The following is a 17,883-nucleotide window of genomic DNA, read 5'->3' on the forward strand; positions in this document are numbered from 1 at the left end:
GCATCAGATATCCTCTTCCGCACATGCACACACACTGAAACAATTACTGTACAAGATTTAACTAAATTAAAAAAAAAAAAAAAAAAAAAAAGGGAAGTCTGCAATGCCCTTACAAAGATAGAGCTAGTAGCAGAGTTTGTCTCAATTTCACTGTCTGACACAGTGCCCCTGGATCCTGCCAAATTGCCACCATTTTCCACGCTTGGGCCATCACCAGCATTGCTACTCAAGTCACTGTCCGCTCCTAATGTCTCTCCGGAACTGTTACTGACCTGTGGAGACAAATAAAGCAGTTACCTTCAACAGATAAAGACACTGTGGAGACAACATTCGTAAAATGTTTCTTAAGGCGTAAAATAAGAAGTAGTACATCTGAAGGCCATATTTGCCTTTTCTCCTTCAGTAACATTGTCTTTTCCTCTACTCTGCAGAAAAAGATTAAGAGAGAGACTCAAAAAGCCCTTCAGAAAAATCACAGGACTGTTTAGGTTGGAAGGGATCTGTTAAGATCATCTATAGATGAGCCCTGCTGCTCACGCAGGGTCACTAGAGTATGCTGCTGAGGACCATGTCCAGTCAAGTTTTTATAATCTCCACAGATGGAGAATCCACAACCTCTCTGGGCAAACTACTCCAGTGTTTGACCACCCTCAAGCTAAAAAAGCATTTTCTTGTGTTAAGATGGAATTTCCTGCGCTTTGAATGTTGTGTTGACTGCCTCTTGTCCTGCCAACTGGTATTATCGAGAGGAGTCTCGCTCCCTTGCCTTCATTCCCTCCCAGCAGGTATTTATACCCATTGGCAAGATCCCCTCTGAGCCTCCTCTTCTCCAGGCTGAAGAGTCCCAGCTCTCTCAGTCTCTCATCAAAAATGCTCCAGTCCCTTAAATCGTCTTTGTGGCCCCCAGCTGGGCGCACTCCAGTAAGTCCTTATCCTTGTACTGGGGAGTCCAGAACTGGACATAATGCTCCAGATGCAGCCTCAGCAATGCTGAGTAAAGCAGAAGGATCACCTCCCTCGACCTGCTGACACTGCTCTTCCTCATGCAGCCCAGAATACCACTGGCCTTTTTGCCATCAGGATGCATTGCTGGCTCATGGTCAGTTTGTCATCCACCAAGATCCCAAGGTCCTTCCCAACAAAGCTGCTTTCCAGCCAGTCAGCCCCCAGCGTGTACTGGTGACTGAGGTTATTCCTCCCCAGTTGTAGAACTTGGCATTTTCTGCTTTTGGAACTTCATAGATTCCACTCTGCCCAGTTCTCCAGCCTGTTGAGGTCCCTCTGAATTGTGGCTCAACCATCTGGTGTATTGGCCACTCCTCCCAGTTTTGTATCATCTGCCAACTTGCTCTGTACCATCACCCAGGTCATCACTGAAGATGTTCAACAATACTGTGTTGAACAATACTTCATACAGGCCCCAGTACTGACTGTGGGGGTGCACCACTTGCCTCCAAGCTAGACTTTGTGACACTGATCACAACTCTCTGGACCCAGTTGTTCAGCCAATTTCCAGTGCACCTCACTGTCCACTTACCTAACCTATACTTTGTCAGCTTGTCTATGTTACAGGAGACAATGTCAAAAGCTTTACAGAAGTTGAGGTAAACAACACCTGCTGCTCTCCCCTTATCCACCACACTAGTCATCTCATTGTAGAAGGCTATCAGGTTGGTTAAGCATGCCTGCCCCTTTGTAAATCTATGATGACAAGTCCCATTCGCCTTCTTGTTTTTCATGAGTTTGGAAACTTTTTCCAGGAGTATTTTCTCCATCACCTTTCCCAAGGACTGAGGTGAGGGTGACCAGTGTGTAGCTCCCCAGATCTTTCCTGTTACCCTTCTTGAAGATAAGAGTGGTATTTGCTGCCTTCTGGTCTTCAGGAACCTCTCCTAATCACCATGACTGTTCAGAGACAGTCAGGAGTGGCCTCATAATGGCATGAGCCAGCTCCCTCTGCGTTTGAGGCTGAGGAACCATAGATTTACACATATCCAGTTTGTTGAAGTGACTGGTCATCCCCCACCAAGGCTACATTTTTCTTGTTCCAGACTTTTCCTCTGGTCTCAGGGGCCTGAGATTCCCAAAGGCCAGTTTGACTGGTAAAGATAGTGGCAAAGAATGTCACAAGTACCTCAGCCTCTTCCATCTGTCACCAGTTTCTCTGCCCCACTCAGCAGCAGGCCTACAATTTCCCTAGTCCCTTCTCTTGCTGCTTATGTACTTGTAGAATGCTTTCACATTTCCATTCACATTCCTTGCCAGATTCAATTCCAGGTCATACTAGCTTTCCTAACCCTATCCCTGCAAGATGAGACAGCAAACGTATACTCCTCCCGGGTCACCTGCCCCTGCTTCTACCTCTTGTATACTTCCTTTTTACATCTGAGTTCAGGTAGGAGCTCTTTGCTCATCCATGCAGGACTCCTACCACCTCTGCTTGGTTCCCTACTTGTTGGGATGGACTTTTCTTGAGCTTGGAGGAGGACATACTTGAATATCAACCAGCTCATAGATCCTTCTTCTGTCTGGGGAAGTATCCCATAGAATACAATTTCTGGGTCCGTTAAAGAAAGACAATCAGAGTATTATTCTTGTTACAGGCTGGGAAAAGATGATGGGAAGCCAGATATCCACAGGTATGCAGCGGTTTAGAGAGAAGAAAAACCACCAACAAAAACAAAAAGGGAACTTCCTTGAGTTTTATCCCTGGAATATACCATATCAGATAACACATGCTAGGGAGAAGACTCATTCTTTTTTATTGAATTCACTCCTGCTGCCTTTTCCCTCTAGGCCCTACATTTGATCAGAAAGCAAGCAGACATATTTTGATATGACTCAAGTGCTTTAAGGTAATACATCAGAAAGTTTGTTCTGTGTTTAATGCATCAAATGATCTATCTTTTCTGCTCTCGGGTTACATTTTTAAACTTCTATTCTTTATAGATGGTTTATACACAACTAAGGCATATTTATAAAATTATTGTAATTTACCAGTTCCATAAATACACCAATATGTAGGAGTATGTAGCAGCAACAAGTGCCATATATGAAGGATGCATTCTACCTATAACACACATACATAGTGCTTTATAAGACACACATTGCTTGCCACCCACTCAGGGGCTCTGGAGAAAGAACTCCTAGACATACATTATGCATGCACGACAGTATGTAGCCATACCACACAAAACACAGGCACAAAATGCCCTCCCCCACTTCAGCAAGCAGTGAACCACATCAAGATTCCACTTTGGGCATATCCTACCACTGTGCTAACTTCAGAATCCTGGCTTGTACTTCGGACCATAATTGCTGGTCCTCCGCTGGGAATAGAGTCGAAGTCACTCTTCTGCAATCAACACATATAAAGGATGGGAAGAAAAGTCACATTAATTTTTATCATAAGGAGAGAACATCACTTCCCATTCCTCCGGGGTCTTGAATCACATGCCTTATGCTTCCTTGGTTCATTTAGCTAAAGTGAAACTACTGCCTGCGTGTCAGAAAGATCATAGGGTCCTAAAATTGAGAAGTTTGCAAAGACCAGTCCCCTACAGAAAGAGGGGAAATTTTATTGAATGAGTCAAGAATGCTCAAACCCTAGAAGTCTTCCCACAATTAAGTAGCGAATATAAGAATTTTCTCTCTCACCACATAAATAAAGCAAGCATAGGTAGCCACTGACCTGAGAACCTGAGGCCAAACTGAGGCCACTGTCTGCACTGATTTGGGATTTTTTCTCATCTGTTTCTCCCAAGTCGAAGTGTTTCACACCTTCTGGCCCTGAATAAAGGAAAAAGTAAATCATTACTGTACCAAGAAAAAACAGTATGGCAGAAAGCAGATGACAGACTGAAAGCAGGAACAGTACCAAGCAAACAAATTTGCTTTCTCATTCCTTTGATTTTTTTTTTTGATTTTTTTTTTTTTTTATTTATTCCTTGGTACTGTAAACAAGGCCAGCAGGACACATCTGCCATTCTCTTCAAACATTAGTTTGAATTTCAAACACTCCAAAGGCATAGTCCGGGAGTGACTATCACTAAGCAGTACCTTTATTAGCCATTCAAGAGAAAAAAAGAGGACAGACAAAGGTCAAGTAGCTTCCAGTTACAGTAACACATGCAGAGCAGTTGCCATTCAACTCTAGGAAGCCACTTCCTTTATTCCTGGTAAAATAAAGGATACCTATTTACTTAAAGTCAGAATCCTTTTCTGAACAGCTCGTTTGCTCAAAGTCTTAGACTGAGTTTGTTAGGTTGCCCACAGCAACTATCTATGCAAAAATGAGGCAGCACATGACAAGAACATAAACAGCAATAATTGGTGCTAAACCAGTAAGAATTTCAAGGAAGCAGCTTGTATGATGCTGTGCTTCACAACATTCCCCAATTACATTAACAAATGGCTCTCCAGAGTTGGCAATCACAGAGGTCAGTAGTGAGAGAGGGAATCAGCAAGCTTTAAGTCATGCATTCATTAACCTGCTGATCCAAAAACAAAAAAGGGGGGAAAAAAAAAGGATAAAGAATTTTATGTTCAGTTTCTCATGCAGTTCTAGAATTGTATCATCTATTGTCTTCTGATGGGATGGCAGAAGGAAAAGAGAATGACGGAGAGGTAGAGCCTGAAAAGAAATCTGGATAAGCACTGAATGAGGTAAATAACGAGGCAAGAAAAGAATGTGTTATAGACTGTACACAGAATGTCACTACTCTCAAAAAGGGGAAGAGACCGAGTGCAACACTTCTGCCATATCCATATCTGCCAACTATTCAGTAACAGGAAGACATGATCAGCAGCTGGAATATTTGTATTATATGCCCATGACTATATCCAGTATCTCTAAGCAAACAATGCCACTATCTCTTATAACCGCTGATCACAACAACCTGGGAATTATGAACATGTTTGTACTACATGTAATATTAGAGAGGGTAAGACAGGGAAAAGGACAGAAAAAGGGAAGGGAGGAGAGAGAGAGAGAGAGAGAGAAGGATAATATACAAAGATTTGTGGGAGTGAGTTTGAGATGGTATGTAAACTCATGAATAGCAAAGCCATAAGCGGGCTGTGCAGACTATACTAGCTTACTAATCAACCACCAATTCTCCACATGAAGTGTTTTACAGAAAGTGTACTTCATTTATTATAGTATTCTGCCTCTAAATCCATACACCTTAGTTACTGTAAATCAAATCATCAAAGATTCTAACAAAGCATGAACAAAATTTACAAAGAACCCAAAAACAAACCTAAAAATATCCTTTCTACAAATTTGGAATCTTATTTTCCCCTGAAATACACATTTCTAGAGAACACCTCTAGAGGTCTATTTCCACTCATTCAAATAGCCATCATTTCTAGTTCTGAGTAACAATGCAGCAAAAAGTTTTGTAACTCATTGTTACATCAAGAACATTAAACTTCAGCTGTGTGTTTTAAGCAATTTAAGAGTTCCCTGTCCCAACACATAATACAGATATATTTCTGGCAATTTGACTTTTAAAGCAAGTGAAACTGTCTGAAGCAGTTCAGGTATCTGACAGCTGCGGGCAGTACTGGTAACTGAACTTAAGGAGCACAATAACCACAATCACACTGTTGGCACTTACAAACCTCCCCTTCCCTTCTGTATGGAGTTGATGTCTAATATACATTAAAACACAAAAACCTCAGTTTATCCCTCCCAATGCAGGCACAGACCTGAAAGGCCCAGTTTGGGAGAGCAGGTGTGTGCATGTGCCTTGTGTCTGTCTCACACACGCTCCTATCTCAGCAGAAAACAATTCAGATCTTAAATGTAGTCAGCTGTACTGCAGAGGTGCCCCGTTATCTCTGAACTAACTCCAGATGCTCGCTTGTACTTAACCAAAGTATTTAAGTCAGGAGCCTAAAACTAATGGGGCAAATCCAAGCCTCGTCAGAGTATCAGGAATTTTCACCCATTCATCATAGCTATTAATCCTCCGCAACCTTTCGTCTGGAAAAAAGGCATCAGCTCTGCAAAGCAGAAACTACACTTAGGGTTAGGAAACACCTATCACATCATGGTTATTACAAACTAGCTGTTGTTTGCATGTCATATGTCTCTATTTACAACAGTGATAACCGAAAGAGTAAAACCTTGTACTATACCTGCAGATAATGTATATATTCAATATGTTATTCAATATCACATTTCAATAGATGTTAAGATTTGTGTAGATTTAGACTACTATTTAGGCTCTGTAAACAGCCTCAGACTATTTCACTCCTTCAATATGGGATACAAAAAATAAAGTCAGGTTGATTACTTCTTATGAGGCTATTCTTTAACAGGCATCACTAAATACATTTATTCACATATACCTTCTCTCTCCCCCTCAGAAGTATTTCTTGTTGCAGTCTGACTGTGGTCATAAACTGTTCATGGTTGATGCCAGGTAACAAAAATTGCCATCTCATGGCTCAAAAGAACAGCAAATTCTTTACTCCAGTAACATTCAATCAATCTATTAATCTCAAAGACTTGTTAAGCAAAACTGGTCTTTAAGAAAGGAGATAGAGTATCTTCAGATCTTTCCATGTATATCTGATGTGGTGAAGATGCAGAATATCTGCTTCTCCTTCTTTGAAGGAGGCAACATTCAGTGGCGGAAAAAAGATAGCAGGGAAAAAAAAACAAAACAAAACAAAACAAAACCAACAGAAAAGACATTGGAACACAATTTCCCCAGGGCAAACTGATCTGTTTGGTCTCCTCTATAATACAGGCTTTCTTGATTGACCTTTGTTCTTGTGGGTATAAAAACTGTGTGCCATAGATGCAAGCTCACCCTGCATCTGGGGAGTTGGCAGTTATGGGGAGGCTGGAGGAGTCAGTTTCTATGTTTTTTTTAATTTCCTTACTCGTTTTTTCCAAAGTTTTTTGCTTTTTCACTTCCTGGTGCTTGTTCCACAATTCTACCCAAGATGCATTGAAAGCAGGAGAGAAAGAGAAAGAGTCAACGGCTGGTCAGACAGGTGAAAATGGGGAAAAAAATTTGAAACAAAAACCCACCCCTTCATCTCAAAAAAAAAAAAAAAAAAAAAAAAAAAAAAAAAAAAAGCAGAGATTTACAACACCTACTGAGTGAAGGGTTAATTAACACCATTTTACAAGAAATCAATGTTAGGAATCGAGCACTGCATCATCTCTCATTTACAGAATTCAAATATTAGAGATGACTTCATACAGTGAATCAGCTAAGGAAAAACAGCTCTTATGAACACATATAATGCAATTAATCACCTTTCCTGAGAAAGGCCTTTAAGATTGTCAGATATTTATTCCTCCAAAATGTAGGCATCACAGAGGCTCTAATTAACATAAACATTTTAACGTCTCTAGTTTATATCATTGAAAGGAAAAGGCACAAAACCAGCAGCAGCAATTTCAAGAAAATTAAAACTGTAGGTTAACACAATATTTAGCCAATATTATATCTTTAAAATTATCACAAAGTTTACAAGTACAACAAGTTATTTTTGACCTGACAGCATTCTCAATAAATGCTTGGCTCTGCCTATCAACCAGTCCTACATGCAAAAAGCTGAACTCTGCATCCACTTGCTCTATCAGGGTATAAAGAATGGAAAATAGGGAAGAAGAAGAAAAATGAGCAAGATACCAGTCATGCTTAATGCCAACTTCCAAAATTCAAATTAGGTCACAGCACTCCAATCAAATCAGGGAATTCCGTAAGAAGATGGAACACAGAGAAAAGAAAAAAAGTCTGAAGTCTGCATGCACTCTTTTCATTTGAAGCTTAGCCCTGAGATGAAATACTGATGAGGCACCTGCACTTTTCTCTCGCTCACATTCCTGAACCCTCTGAAATGCCGTCATCTTTTCTGCTCAGAAACATCAGATCTTTCCAGGTGCTGGCCCATTGGCCAAAGGAAATGTTACACACTGACACCCTGAACTGACTCTGAATGCTGGGCACTGTCCTTGCACACTAGTACAGTCAAAGCTGGGCGTCCTACACGGGAAGATACTCTTAGAAAAGCGCAAAGGGAAGGAAAAACAAGTACAATGTCCCTCTACTGCTCTTCAAGGAAACTTGCTGAGCAACTACAAGGTCACTTGGAGCGTGTCAGAAACCCATCCCACTCTGCAAATGGCAGAAATTAGGGCAAGACAGGGTCTAAAAAGGTTCTATTTAGCAAAATGTCTACCAAAAAAAAAAAAGGGATATTGTTATGATCGTGGAAGAAGGCTCCGAAGTATTATCATTAAACGTATCAGGAGCAAGGCAAATGTAGGAACAAAGAAAAAGCTAGAAAGTCAGCTGCTAGCCAGCTGATTTCTGTATCTGCTTCATGATTGATGGATGTTCCTTCAACTTTCATAAGCACACAGATGGATAAAATAAAATTGCTTATGGATCCAAACAGCATCCTATAGGCTTATCTAGCTGAGCACACACTAACACAGATAACAATCGCTTTAAAGATGTACCAAATGTGTTTGTTAAAGGGCTCTGAAAACATCTGGCCTCTTAAGTGCTTAGTCTATATGGCTTTACTTTAAAAACCACCAGGCTGCAAGCTACAAGACCTGCCATTAAATAACTTTTACCTGACTTTGCTATTAATTCAGGGTAGTGTATATCCTAGCACATTAAAAACAACCTAGATTTTACTCTCAACTACTTTGTCAAAGAAGAAAAGGAAAGCCTCAAATAAACTCAAGGGGCATAAAATACTACACCTATGACTGTGTTACATGAGCCTGAACTAAACATGACAGCAGGTCCAGAAAGGATCTGATGCTGACAAAGTAGGTAGCGCAATCTTTTCTGTTTCAGAAAACTGTCAAAATAAAGTGATCTGCCAGCATTAAACAATTATTTAAAAAGTAGTAATGAAAACTTCAGTAAGGACTGGCATTTTCATTAACAGTTACTGCAAGCATGCAATAAAACAAAAATAATCACTAACATAAGGGGGGAAACGATTAACTATCAACTTTAGAGCCACTAGTGTCCTAACAAAAAGGCCAACACTACAGGTGACGAGCACGGGCCCTGGAAGACAAGAACTCCTGAGGCAAGCAAGTACTAGGTGATCTTGTAGGAAACAAAGTATCAGAAGCATCAACCTCACAGTGAATTTCCTAGCCAAGCAATTAGGTATTAAAGCACAGCAAAGATCAATCCTCAACTGATAAAAATCCATCACTTTTCACCTCAGAAATAAGAATTTTGAGCAGCAACAGCCTACCCTGTTACAAGGGAGTATGCTACATTCTTCAGAGGTACACAAGAAACCACAAAACTTTCTGAAAAGTGAACAAGGTGGTCAAGCAGAAACACATCCACCCTGAACTTCGGAAAAGGCTGTGAACCTCCTGGCCGTTGTTCCTGTAGTAGAAGGAAACTGCACACATTCAGCTACCACACCTCTAGATCTCAGAGATGCAGTTTAATTGCCACACTAACATACACTCTGTGTGTGGCTAACGCAAACAGTGCCGTTCGTGATTTTACTCCATCATGCTGATGACTGACTCTTCATTCTCATATTTCCTCTTGTAACTAGGTCAAAAGGTTAGCAGCTCAATTTTTATTTTGTCCATACAATCCCAATGGATTCATTGAGAGTTTTACTTGACTATCAGCAACCTGAGGCTGTAGGCACCTTCCAAACTTCACAGAATCAAGGCACTGCTGAGGTTCAAAGGGACCTCTGGAGATCATCTAGTGAAACCTCCCTGCTCAAAGCAGGGTCAACTAGAGCAGGCTGCTGCAGGACCACGTCCAGTCAGGTGCTCACTGTCTCCACAGATGGAGAATCCACCACCTTTCCCACACTGGAAAAGGTTGCCTGGATCATTTTCATATACAAACATTTTCTTCCAACTGTTTAAATGGAATTACTTACAAATACTTTGTTCTTGCAGCAACATGTAAATGTTTACCAAATGCTTCTTCCCTCAAGTTAGTTCGAATGAGAAAGTCTGCATTTCACTACAGAAGGAATTTCAGCCTCGCCATGACTAACACTGGTCCTGCATATCCAAAGTATTGCCTTGTACTGAAATGTCCATAACAGAACATAAAGGAAGTATAACAGCCAAGCGGCTTTAAATTAAAAACCTTCCTGCAACACAAGAGAGACTCCCTGTACTTCTAGATCTCAAGAGTGAGATGAACATTTGTTTTTACAGCAATTTCTTAAAGCCTGATTTGCATACCAGTTCATGGTTCTTGGTAACTGACAAAACCAGTTAGAAAAAAAGGCTTCAGAAAAAACATTAATCTTCCAAACTTTGATCAGTATTGGTGAAACCATATCCTTCTTGTAACTTAGTTTCATAGAAGATACATGGAAAGCATTGGAGCATCAAAACCACCAATAAGAATTCATCTGTTGCTTGTCCCTGAAAATTGTGAATTGTTTAAGGCTAATATTCTGGCAACATTAGTTAACATATTAAGTAGCACTTCTTTTGAAAAGCACTTCTTATGATGCTTCACAAACATGGGCTGCCTGATCTCTATGATTTCCATTTCTATGAGGCTTTAATTTCATCTGAGGGAAAGGAGCAGTATCATCAATGCAATCAAAAGATCTCTCTTCATTCTTTAACAGAACGCTGGCCTAGTGTCTGTTTTATTCTTAGTTGTGTCTGAGGCGTACTTTCCTTTTTCTCTTTTCTACAGAAAAGAAATTAAGTACCCAGAGCGAACCAAACTACTAAACTGAAATGCTGGCAATCTGAATCTCTTTTAGCTCCCTGATAGATTTTTGAACAGTGTGCAAGCCTAGTTTCTGAGCAACTGCCTCCATAGATTACCTCTTGAAACAAGAAAGCAACTCAAGTCAGAGGGGTTCAGTATCAGTTCAGGACTCGCCACCACTCAGCCTGCTGCTGTTGTGTGGGCATAGGAGCGAATGTCTGCACTCCTGCCTCCTAACTGCCCAATACACACATTAACCTGTCTTATGCCACATACTGCAGGTAGAGCCTCACAGTAGCATGTTGCTTTCAGAAGATTCATCTTTCATTCAATTATTCCATTAAAAAGTTATTTTAAACAGGCTATAAGAAGCAATAGCTAAAATTTAACATGATGTATTTTTGGAGTTGACAAAAAAGGTCTCACATACTGATGGTACTTTTCTCTTGTTCACAGTCCACAGCAGGCTGGATCCAACCAAAGTTGCTTGTTTGTTTGTTTTTCTTTTTTAATCCCCCCCAAAAGTCTATTATAAAGCCCTTTTTAGGTAAAACAGTTTAAAACCTACCTCTAACTTTTTCCCAGACATAGGGAAAAGCCATACCAGCTAAGAAATTAGACTGGGAAAATTTCCAGTGACCAGCCTAGCAGATGCTGTTTAGAAGGACACGCATTCTATTTGCTATTGCATAGAAGGAAGATCCATCAGTCCTGCTCACTGAAACTGTAACTACAACTAAAATCTTTTTTGGCAGTTTTTACTATTTTTATAATCAGCAGATTCTGGGTCCTATTTCTATCAGGATGCAATCTAGATAACCCACAGGTAGTCAGCAATGATTAGAAAGCTTTTGTTTCCTACAGTCTCTTCCACAGTTGCCCTTTCCAAAGTCCTGCTGGCCCTGTTTGCCCTTTGCCATTTCCTGTTGCTTGCAAACATCAATCACAGAGCAAAAAATAAAGTTGTCTAAAGCATAATGAAATTCAGAATCAATTACGATTAGAAAGCTTCTGGGAGAAAACCGCCCTGGATAGTTTATCCAAGAGTAGAGTGAAAACACATATGATCGTTCTTTGTGATCCAAGGTGTAAATGAAGCATGTTACAGCAGCAATGCAGTGTGTTAAAATGGAGAGAATGCAAATAGAACCTAATGCCAAAATAGAAGTCCCTCCTGCAGTTTGCATGCCCCTCAATACACACCAATGGAAGCAATAAAATTTTCTTCCTTTAGACTCCTTGTGTCAAACTCCCTCGGCCCTTTGCCTGCAGGGCTCGGTGCCTTTGGCATTAGCTGAGGTACCGGCAGCTGCATCGCAGGTTTTGGCTCCACTCTTGGGGATGATGCAGGATCCTTGCCAACTGGAGTGATAGATCCATCCGTTGGACTTCGTTTTCTCTTTTCTGGTTCTTTAAAGGAAAAAAATAAAGTGTTGGGAAAAAAAATAAGGAAAAAAAATACAGAAGAAAGGAAATGAGAGCATGAAAAGGAAGATGAGACAGATGGTCTCACCTAAATCATTAAGCCTGGCACTGAAACAGCTCAGTCCCACATTTGTTCCCATAGGTCACCATGGCTTGCAGATAGTCTGACACACTGGGGGAAACAGCAGAGGAGAAAGCCAGAGTGCTGTTTTGGGGATAATCAAAATTATCTCCTTCCGGTATATTTGAAACCTAGGAATCCTCTTTGATGCAGTAACTGTAATATCACTTCTGCTGAGATGTGCAAAATTAAACAACTCTGCCTAAAATACCAAGAATATCACTTCTAGAATATAAGCCTGCTCCTTGCTGTGAAAAGATGGCAGATACAATCCCCTCTGATGGGTAACACTACAGCTCTTCCATCGTTCTCTGAGACTTTCCATAATCGCATGTCCCCAAAGGCAGTTTGGTTTATTTTTCTGTATCGAACTCCACAGCTCGAATTGCAGCAAAACTTCCAGAATAGAATAATTAAAATTAGGTTTTCCATAAAGAACCTTGTGCAACCATGCACAAACTGTTCCAACAGCTGATGAGGCTAACAGTCAAAATTTAATACCCTAATATTTAAATCTGTCATACCACTAGACCTTGTGATACCTTTGTCCAGTAGATTAAAGATTCTGCTATCAGCAACACCTTTCCATTTAGATAATAATTAAAAACAAACAACACCAAACATTCAACAGACTGAACACCTCCACCTTTCAGAGCAGAAGTGTTTTCCCAATTGCCTGTAGGTCTTTTCAGAATCCTCCTCAGTTTTTCAAGATGTGATGATCACAACTGGAAGCACTACCTCGGATGTGGGTCCTGTTAGTAACATATCCAGCAACAATGCAATAGCTGCATCCCAAATCTATACTCCCAGGTTTACACAGTGCCCCCCCTCTCCAGTTTTGGCAGACACAGCAAACAGTGGGTAGTTCACAAATAGCTGTCATTTTCAGAGACACTGCTTCCTAGGACATAGTTCCCAACCCTGCTATTATTGCCAACTGTCCTTGTTCCTCAACCCAAGTCCCTGGTTTGGCCATATTAAAATAAATTAATCACAACCATGCTTTATTAAGATTCAGCTTCCTCTAGACAAATAACCTATATCCATCAGGTCCTGCTCAAACAGTAGGCAGCATATGCAAACTGAACAATTTTATGATTACTGGATCACTACTGTATGTTAAATAACATTAAGATAAGCACTAAACTCTATAAAACATTTCTAGAAATATCTATATCAACTCACTGAAAACAGGTAAAACATATTAAACAGCAAAAATTTTATCATAAATCAAAATGTCATGCATTAATGAGAGAAGTCCTTCCAAGATCTATCAAGGCTTTTCAAGTTTCTATCAAACTTTGGTTAGTGTGACCACAATTATTTTACTGGGTAAACTCTATTTACCATCAAATTATGATATCTGCCATTCCATTAGCAAGACTTCACTCTGAAACCACCGAGTCTTACATCAGCCACTCTATAATTTTGCTTAGGCTCAGTGTCAGACTAAAAGGCTCATAACTACCAAGATCAGCCTATTCCCCCCACTCAGGACTGTTACACCAGCACAGCCTTCCTTACCTCCCTCAGCATCCTAATGACTGGAAATGAATACCTGTAACCCCCAGGGCAGCTAAGCCAACTTGTAAAATCCCTGATGTGAGCCACCCAGAACACCAGCTATGAAGTGTTCAGTAGGTGTTACTCCTCTGCTACAATGAAATAAACAGCTTTTCATCATTTGAGATTACAGCTGAGGCAGATAGTAAGCAGAGAGGTAGCTTTCTGTCATCTTTTGATCTTTTTCCTTACACAGGTATTTTCTTATTTTGCATTAAGAATCAGATTTTAAGAAAAAACTGAAAGACAAAGAGGTATTTTCAGACTTTCCTCTCCAAGAGTACTTAGTGATGTAAGAATCACTGTGAAACACAAGGTGGTTGGCAAGACATAAGTCTCATACGGTTCCACATTAGAAGTATCTCCCTCCCCATTCAGGCTGTCTGCAACAGCTTCCCAAGACTGGCTGGGACAGTGTTAGCTGAAGGTCCTGACTCTCAGAACTTACACTTCATCTGTAAAATTCCCAGGTTTTGTATCTTGCTGCATAGTTTACATTTTCAATCAAATACCAGTATGGCTATTATTTTCCATTGGTCCAGTTACACGTGTGCAAGAAAATAGTTTCAAGGTTTGTAAGGTTTCAGTAACAATGGTACACTCGCCACCTATTTTGAAAGTGTCATAAAACCCCTGAAATACCCCAAACCACAAGACAGCTACCTCCACAGTACGGATCTTACTTGGCTCATGAACACTGTATTCTCACAAACGCTTCTCTCACCTTTGTTGTAGTAGTGAGTATGTGCTATCTCTAGCAGGCCAAACACACTGGCCATGCCTCCCAGGCCAGCATTTGCGTATGACTGCTCCAGGCTCAACACGGTGCACTTCAGCAAGTCCAGCATGCCTTTATAAACCTTGCGGCTGATCTCCTGCAATGAAAAATCCCATTAGTGTCGCTATTTCAGAAATGAGAAAATAATTCAAGAACAAAAATTCCAAAACGGCTGTAACATCTGCTTTTAGGAGGCAGTTTAACAAAACCTTTCTACAAATTGAGCCTCGGCAGACACGAGGTACGAGGACCCTCCCGAGTTCAGCACTGACCACATCCTGTATGATATCCTGCCGAGCATCTTCTTCTGACTGGATCGTGCGATTCAGCTTGCTCAGTACAAAGACACGGAGCTGCTCGCTCTCCAGCAGACGTCGGACCCTCTTCATGTTCAGCCAGCCAACACCCTGCCCATCGAGAACATTGTGTACCACCTCCTTCAGAAATTGCTGGTTCTCACTGATGGATTTAAGAGGAAGCAGGCACCAGTTAGCCCCCTGCTTTCTTTGGCTTACATGGGAAGAGAGATATGGCCAGGACACACACAGAAATGCATTTCCTATCAAAGCTAAAGTTTACCAGAAAAGAAGTTCAAATCCAGCTATGCCTGCTGCTAACATAACCGCACACAGCCCAAGCTCTGTTCTGTAGGTGTAGTATCAAATATTTTGTCTGTTACTTCCTATAATAAGCCGTGATCAGATTTTTCACTAGTCCCTCTAGCTACCACCCTGCTCCTCACCTTCACAGCACTCCTCAGAAGCCGTAAGAATCCTCTGTGCCACAACCTTCTCCTACCGCTGCCTTCTCTGACCTGTATGCTTTCCTTGAAGGAGGAAGCGCAGCACTCCCAACAGCACTACTGCAGCAGCCTTGGCACGTGTAGTGCTCCAGCTTGTTTTGCCACAGGGGAGGGAATGGCAAGGAGGAGGGAACTCCTTTGCAACCTGCTGCATTCCCCAGTCTGAAGTGCAGTTTCTGTTCTTGCTTGGCTCCCAAACCCAACAGCTCAAAGTAAACGTCACTCTACCCATGACTGCTACATAAGAAAGGGAGGAGAAAGCACAGGCACAGGTCACGTAAAGTTTACTTGCACCATTCTGAGTCCCTTCCCAAGGTTGAGAAAAGCATTTCACATGAATTCATGGAAAAAAAATGCTTTATATGACTCGGCTGATCCCCTGCGTGGTATATGAAAACTCTACTGGCTAGACTACATTGTTCAGAACAGACTCAATTACAAAGAATACTGAGTTAAAGTAGGGACCTAGAATTTTTTGAATCTCAGGCAGAAAGAGGATACATTTTGGAACATGGAAAAATACAAGACCATCCATACCAAATCTACTTGGACAATAATACATGCAAGCTTATGGCCACAGAAAAATACTATTAAGTTTTCGACAGGTAGACTTCTGAGGAAACATTGGTCAAGTGTGAGACCACTCTAACAACAGTTTATACTCAAAAAGCAATGAAAAACATTACCTGGAATTGCTAGTTCGTCCCTGAGGCGATGGAGATTCTCTCTTCACTGTTGGGCTGTGCTTAATGACTGAAGACTTTTGATCCACAAGGGCTCGCCTGTTTCCTAAAGAGGAGAGGAAACAGGATGAGAGAAAGGGGTGGGAGGAAAGCAACCTGATCCCAGGACAGTAACAAGCAATGCTAAGGTTGGCTAACACACCTATTCAGATTACAGGTAACAGACTTCAAACAAAATGGAAACTCCAAAAAAGCAGCAGCGTATATCATATTCTAGCATCACACATCGGCAGAAAACAGTAATGGGAGTAATGCAGAGAGAAAAAGAGAAGATGGTAATGGGAGCAGGAAGTGAAAGGCAGGAAAAGTTTGGCTGCTCTGCATGCAGTTCCACAACAAGAACCATCTTCAGATTAGTCACTATATGTAAAAGCATAATGCATTGGGGGTGACTAGTATAGATCATGTGGTACTGGTTACCCAGTGAGAAAGGTAGCCCAAAGTCAGGCACAGGGAATGCTGGAAATTGTTATATCATGCACAGCTCATGCTGTAGGGAACCCACCTTCATTGCTTACTGGGCCAGCTTCAGTAATAATCTCCATTATAGTATTTAACCCAAATACTGGGACACAAAATATACAATTAGTAGTGTACTACAATATCTACACTCCCCACCATCAGCATCAAAAGAATCCAACTACCAGCTTCTTCCCAGCCCTCCCTCAAAACAAAACCCAAATGACGCTAGAGCAGGAAGGATGCTTGGAAGCCCAAGACAACAAGGGCCAGGGTGATTAATCTTAGAGATAGTGCTTGACTTGAAACTTGGCATCGTGAAACCAAGGTATTGCATCTTCAAGGACGTTGTTGAACATATTGCATTTCAAGGGCACTATCAAAAACATCTGCATCACTGAGGAAAAAATATCAATGGATGTGCATGAAATAAAAATTAAAAAGGAAGATGGAAAGTGGTCAAACAGCAGCAATGAGATGGAGTCCCAGCATCATTTCCCATTAGTTAGAAACACAAGGTACCACGCACACTTGGTAAGGACAAGTTAATGCAGCGATTTTCTACCTGTACAACGGAGACAAAAACATTTAAAAACCAGTGAAGTGCCCACTGGGAAACCCAATGAGTCAGCATGCACATGTAAATGAACACAAACACACACACACACACACACACACTCTTGCACATGCATAAAACAGACTGAGCTACTCCACGGAAATCCTATCCTCATATCTGCATAGTGACATTAAAGGCCCTACATGATTAAAACAGTCAAGAAAAGAACACTAAAGTGCAGAAGATGAGGCGCAAAGCATGAACGTGGGATGGCAAACCCCATCACTGTTTTCTTCCAATGCATGGAATCGGTCATTAAGTTTACCCATGGAAAGAACCGACATGAAGCATGTTTCTTATCCAGTACAACTGGACATGAAAACATAACCAACTGGTAAAAGGTTGTCAACAACAGCTGTGCAGAGTCTCTGCTAGTGTTTTCACCCTACCAGTCCTGTTCCTCCTCATTTTACACACAGGGAATGATTACTTGTCTCAAAAACAAAGTCCAAAGGAGAAACACAAAATCCAGCTTTTGGCCTTTGTTTCTACAAGGTCAAAGGTCAGCAAAACATCATACCAACCTTCATCCACATCCCTTCCCACTTCCAGATTAAAGTAATCTTTACCGATGAAAATGATGAGGAGGAAAAAGTAAATGAAAAAAAATCAACATATTAAAACAAAAGCAGTAAGTTCTAATCAGATAGAATAACTC

General features: G+C 41.0%; 1 protein-coding gene across 48 annotated transcripts in view; it reads right to left on the reverse strand.

Annotated features, from left to right (window-relative positions):
* Positions 1-17,883, reverse strand: part of MADD (MAP kinase activating death domain) — a 76,144-nt gene that overhangs the window by 25,014 nt on the left and 33,247 nt on the right. For 17 of the 48 annotated variants that reach the window (XM_032993302.2, XM_032993331.2, XM_032993328.2 and 14 more), the window contains 9 exons: positions 16,656-16,715; positions 16,094-16,196; positions 14,878-15,064; positions 14,552-14,702; positions 11,919-12,125; positions 6,898-6,951; positions 3,692-3,789; positions 3,272-3,355; positions 114-272 (listed from right to left, as the gene is read on the reverse strand). In XM_032993302.2, coding sequence (XP_032849193.1) covers positions 114-272; positions 3,272-3,355; positions 3,692-3,789; positions 6,898-6,951; positions 11,919-12,125; positions 14,552-14,702; positions 14,878-15,064; positions 16,094-16,196; positions 16,656-16,715 — 1,103 coding nt within the window. Of the gene's footprint in view, positions 1-113; positions 273-3,271; positions 3,356-3,691; positions 3,790-6,897; positions 6,952-11,918; positions 12,126-14,551; positions 14,703-14,877; positions 15,065-16,093; positions 16,197-16,655; positions 16,716-17,749; positions 17,789-17,883 lie in introns of all 48 variants that reach the window. The other 31 variants (XM_032993345.2, XM_032993344.2, XM_032993342.2 and 28 more) reach the window with 8 other exon arrangements.

This window comes from Tyto alba, unplaced genomic scaffold (assembly GCF_018691265.1).
Source record: "Tyto alba isolate M040663 unplaced genomic scaffold, T.alba_DEE_v4.0 Super-Scaffold_18, whole genome shotgun sequence".
In the NCBI taxonomy this organism is placed as follows: Eukaryota; Metazoa; Chordata; class Aves; order Strigiformes; family Tytonidae; genus Tyto; species Tyto alba.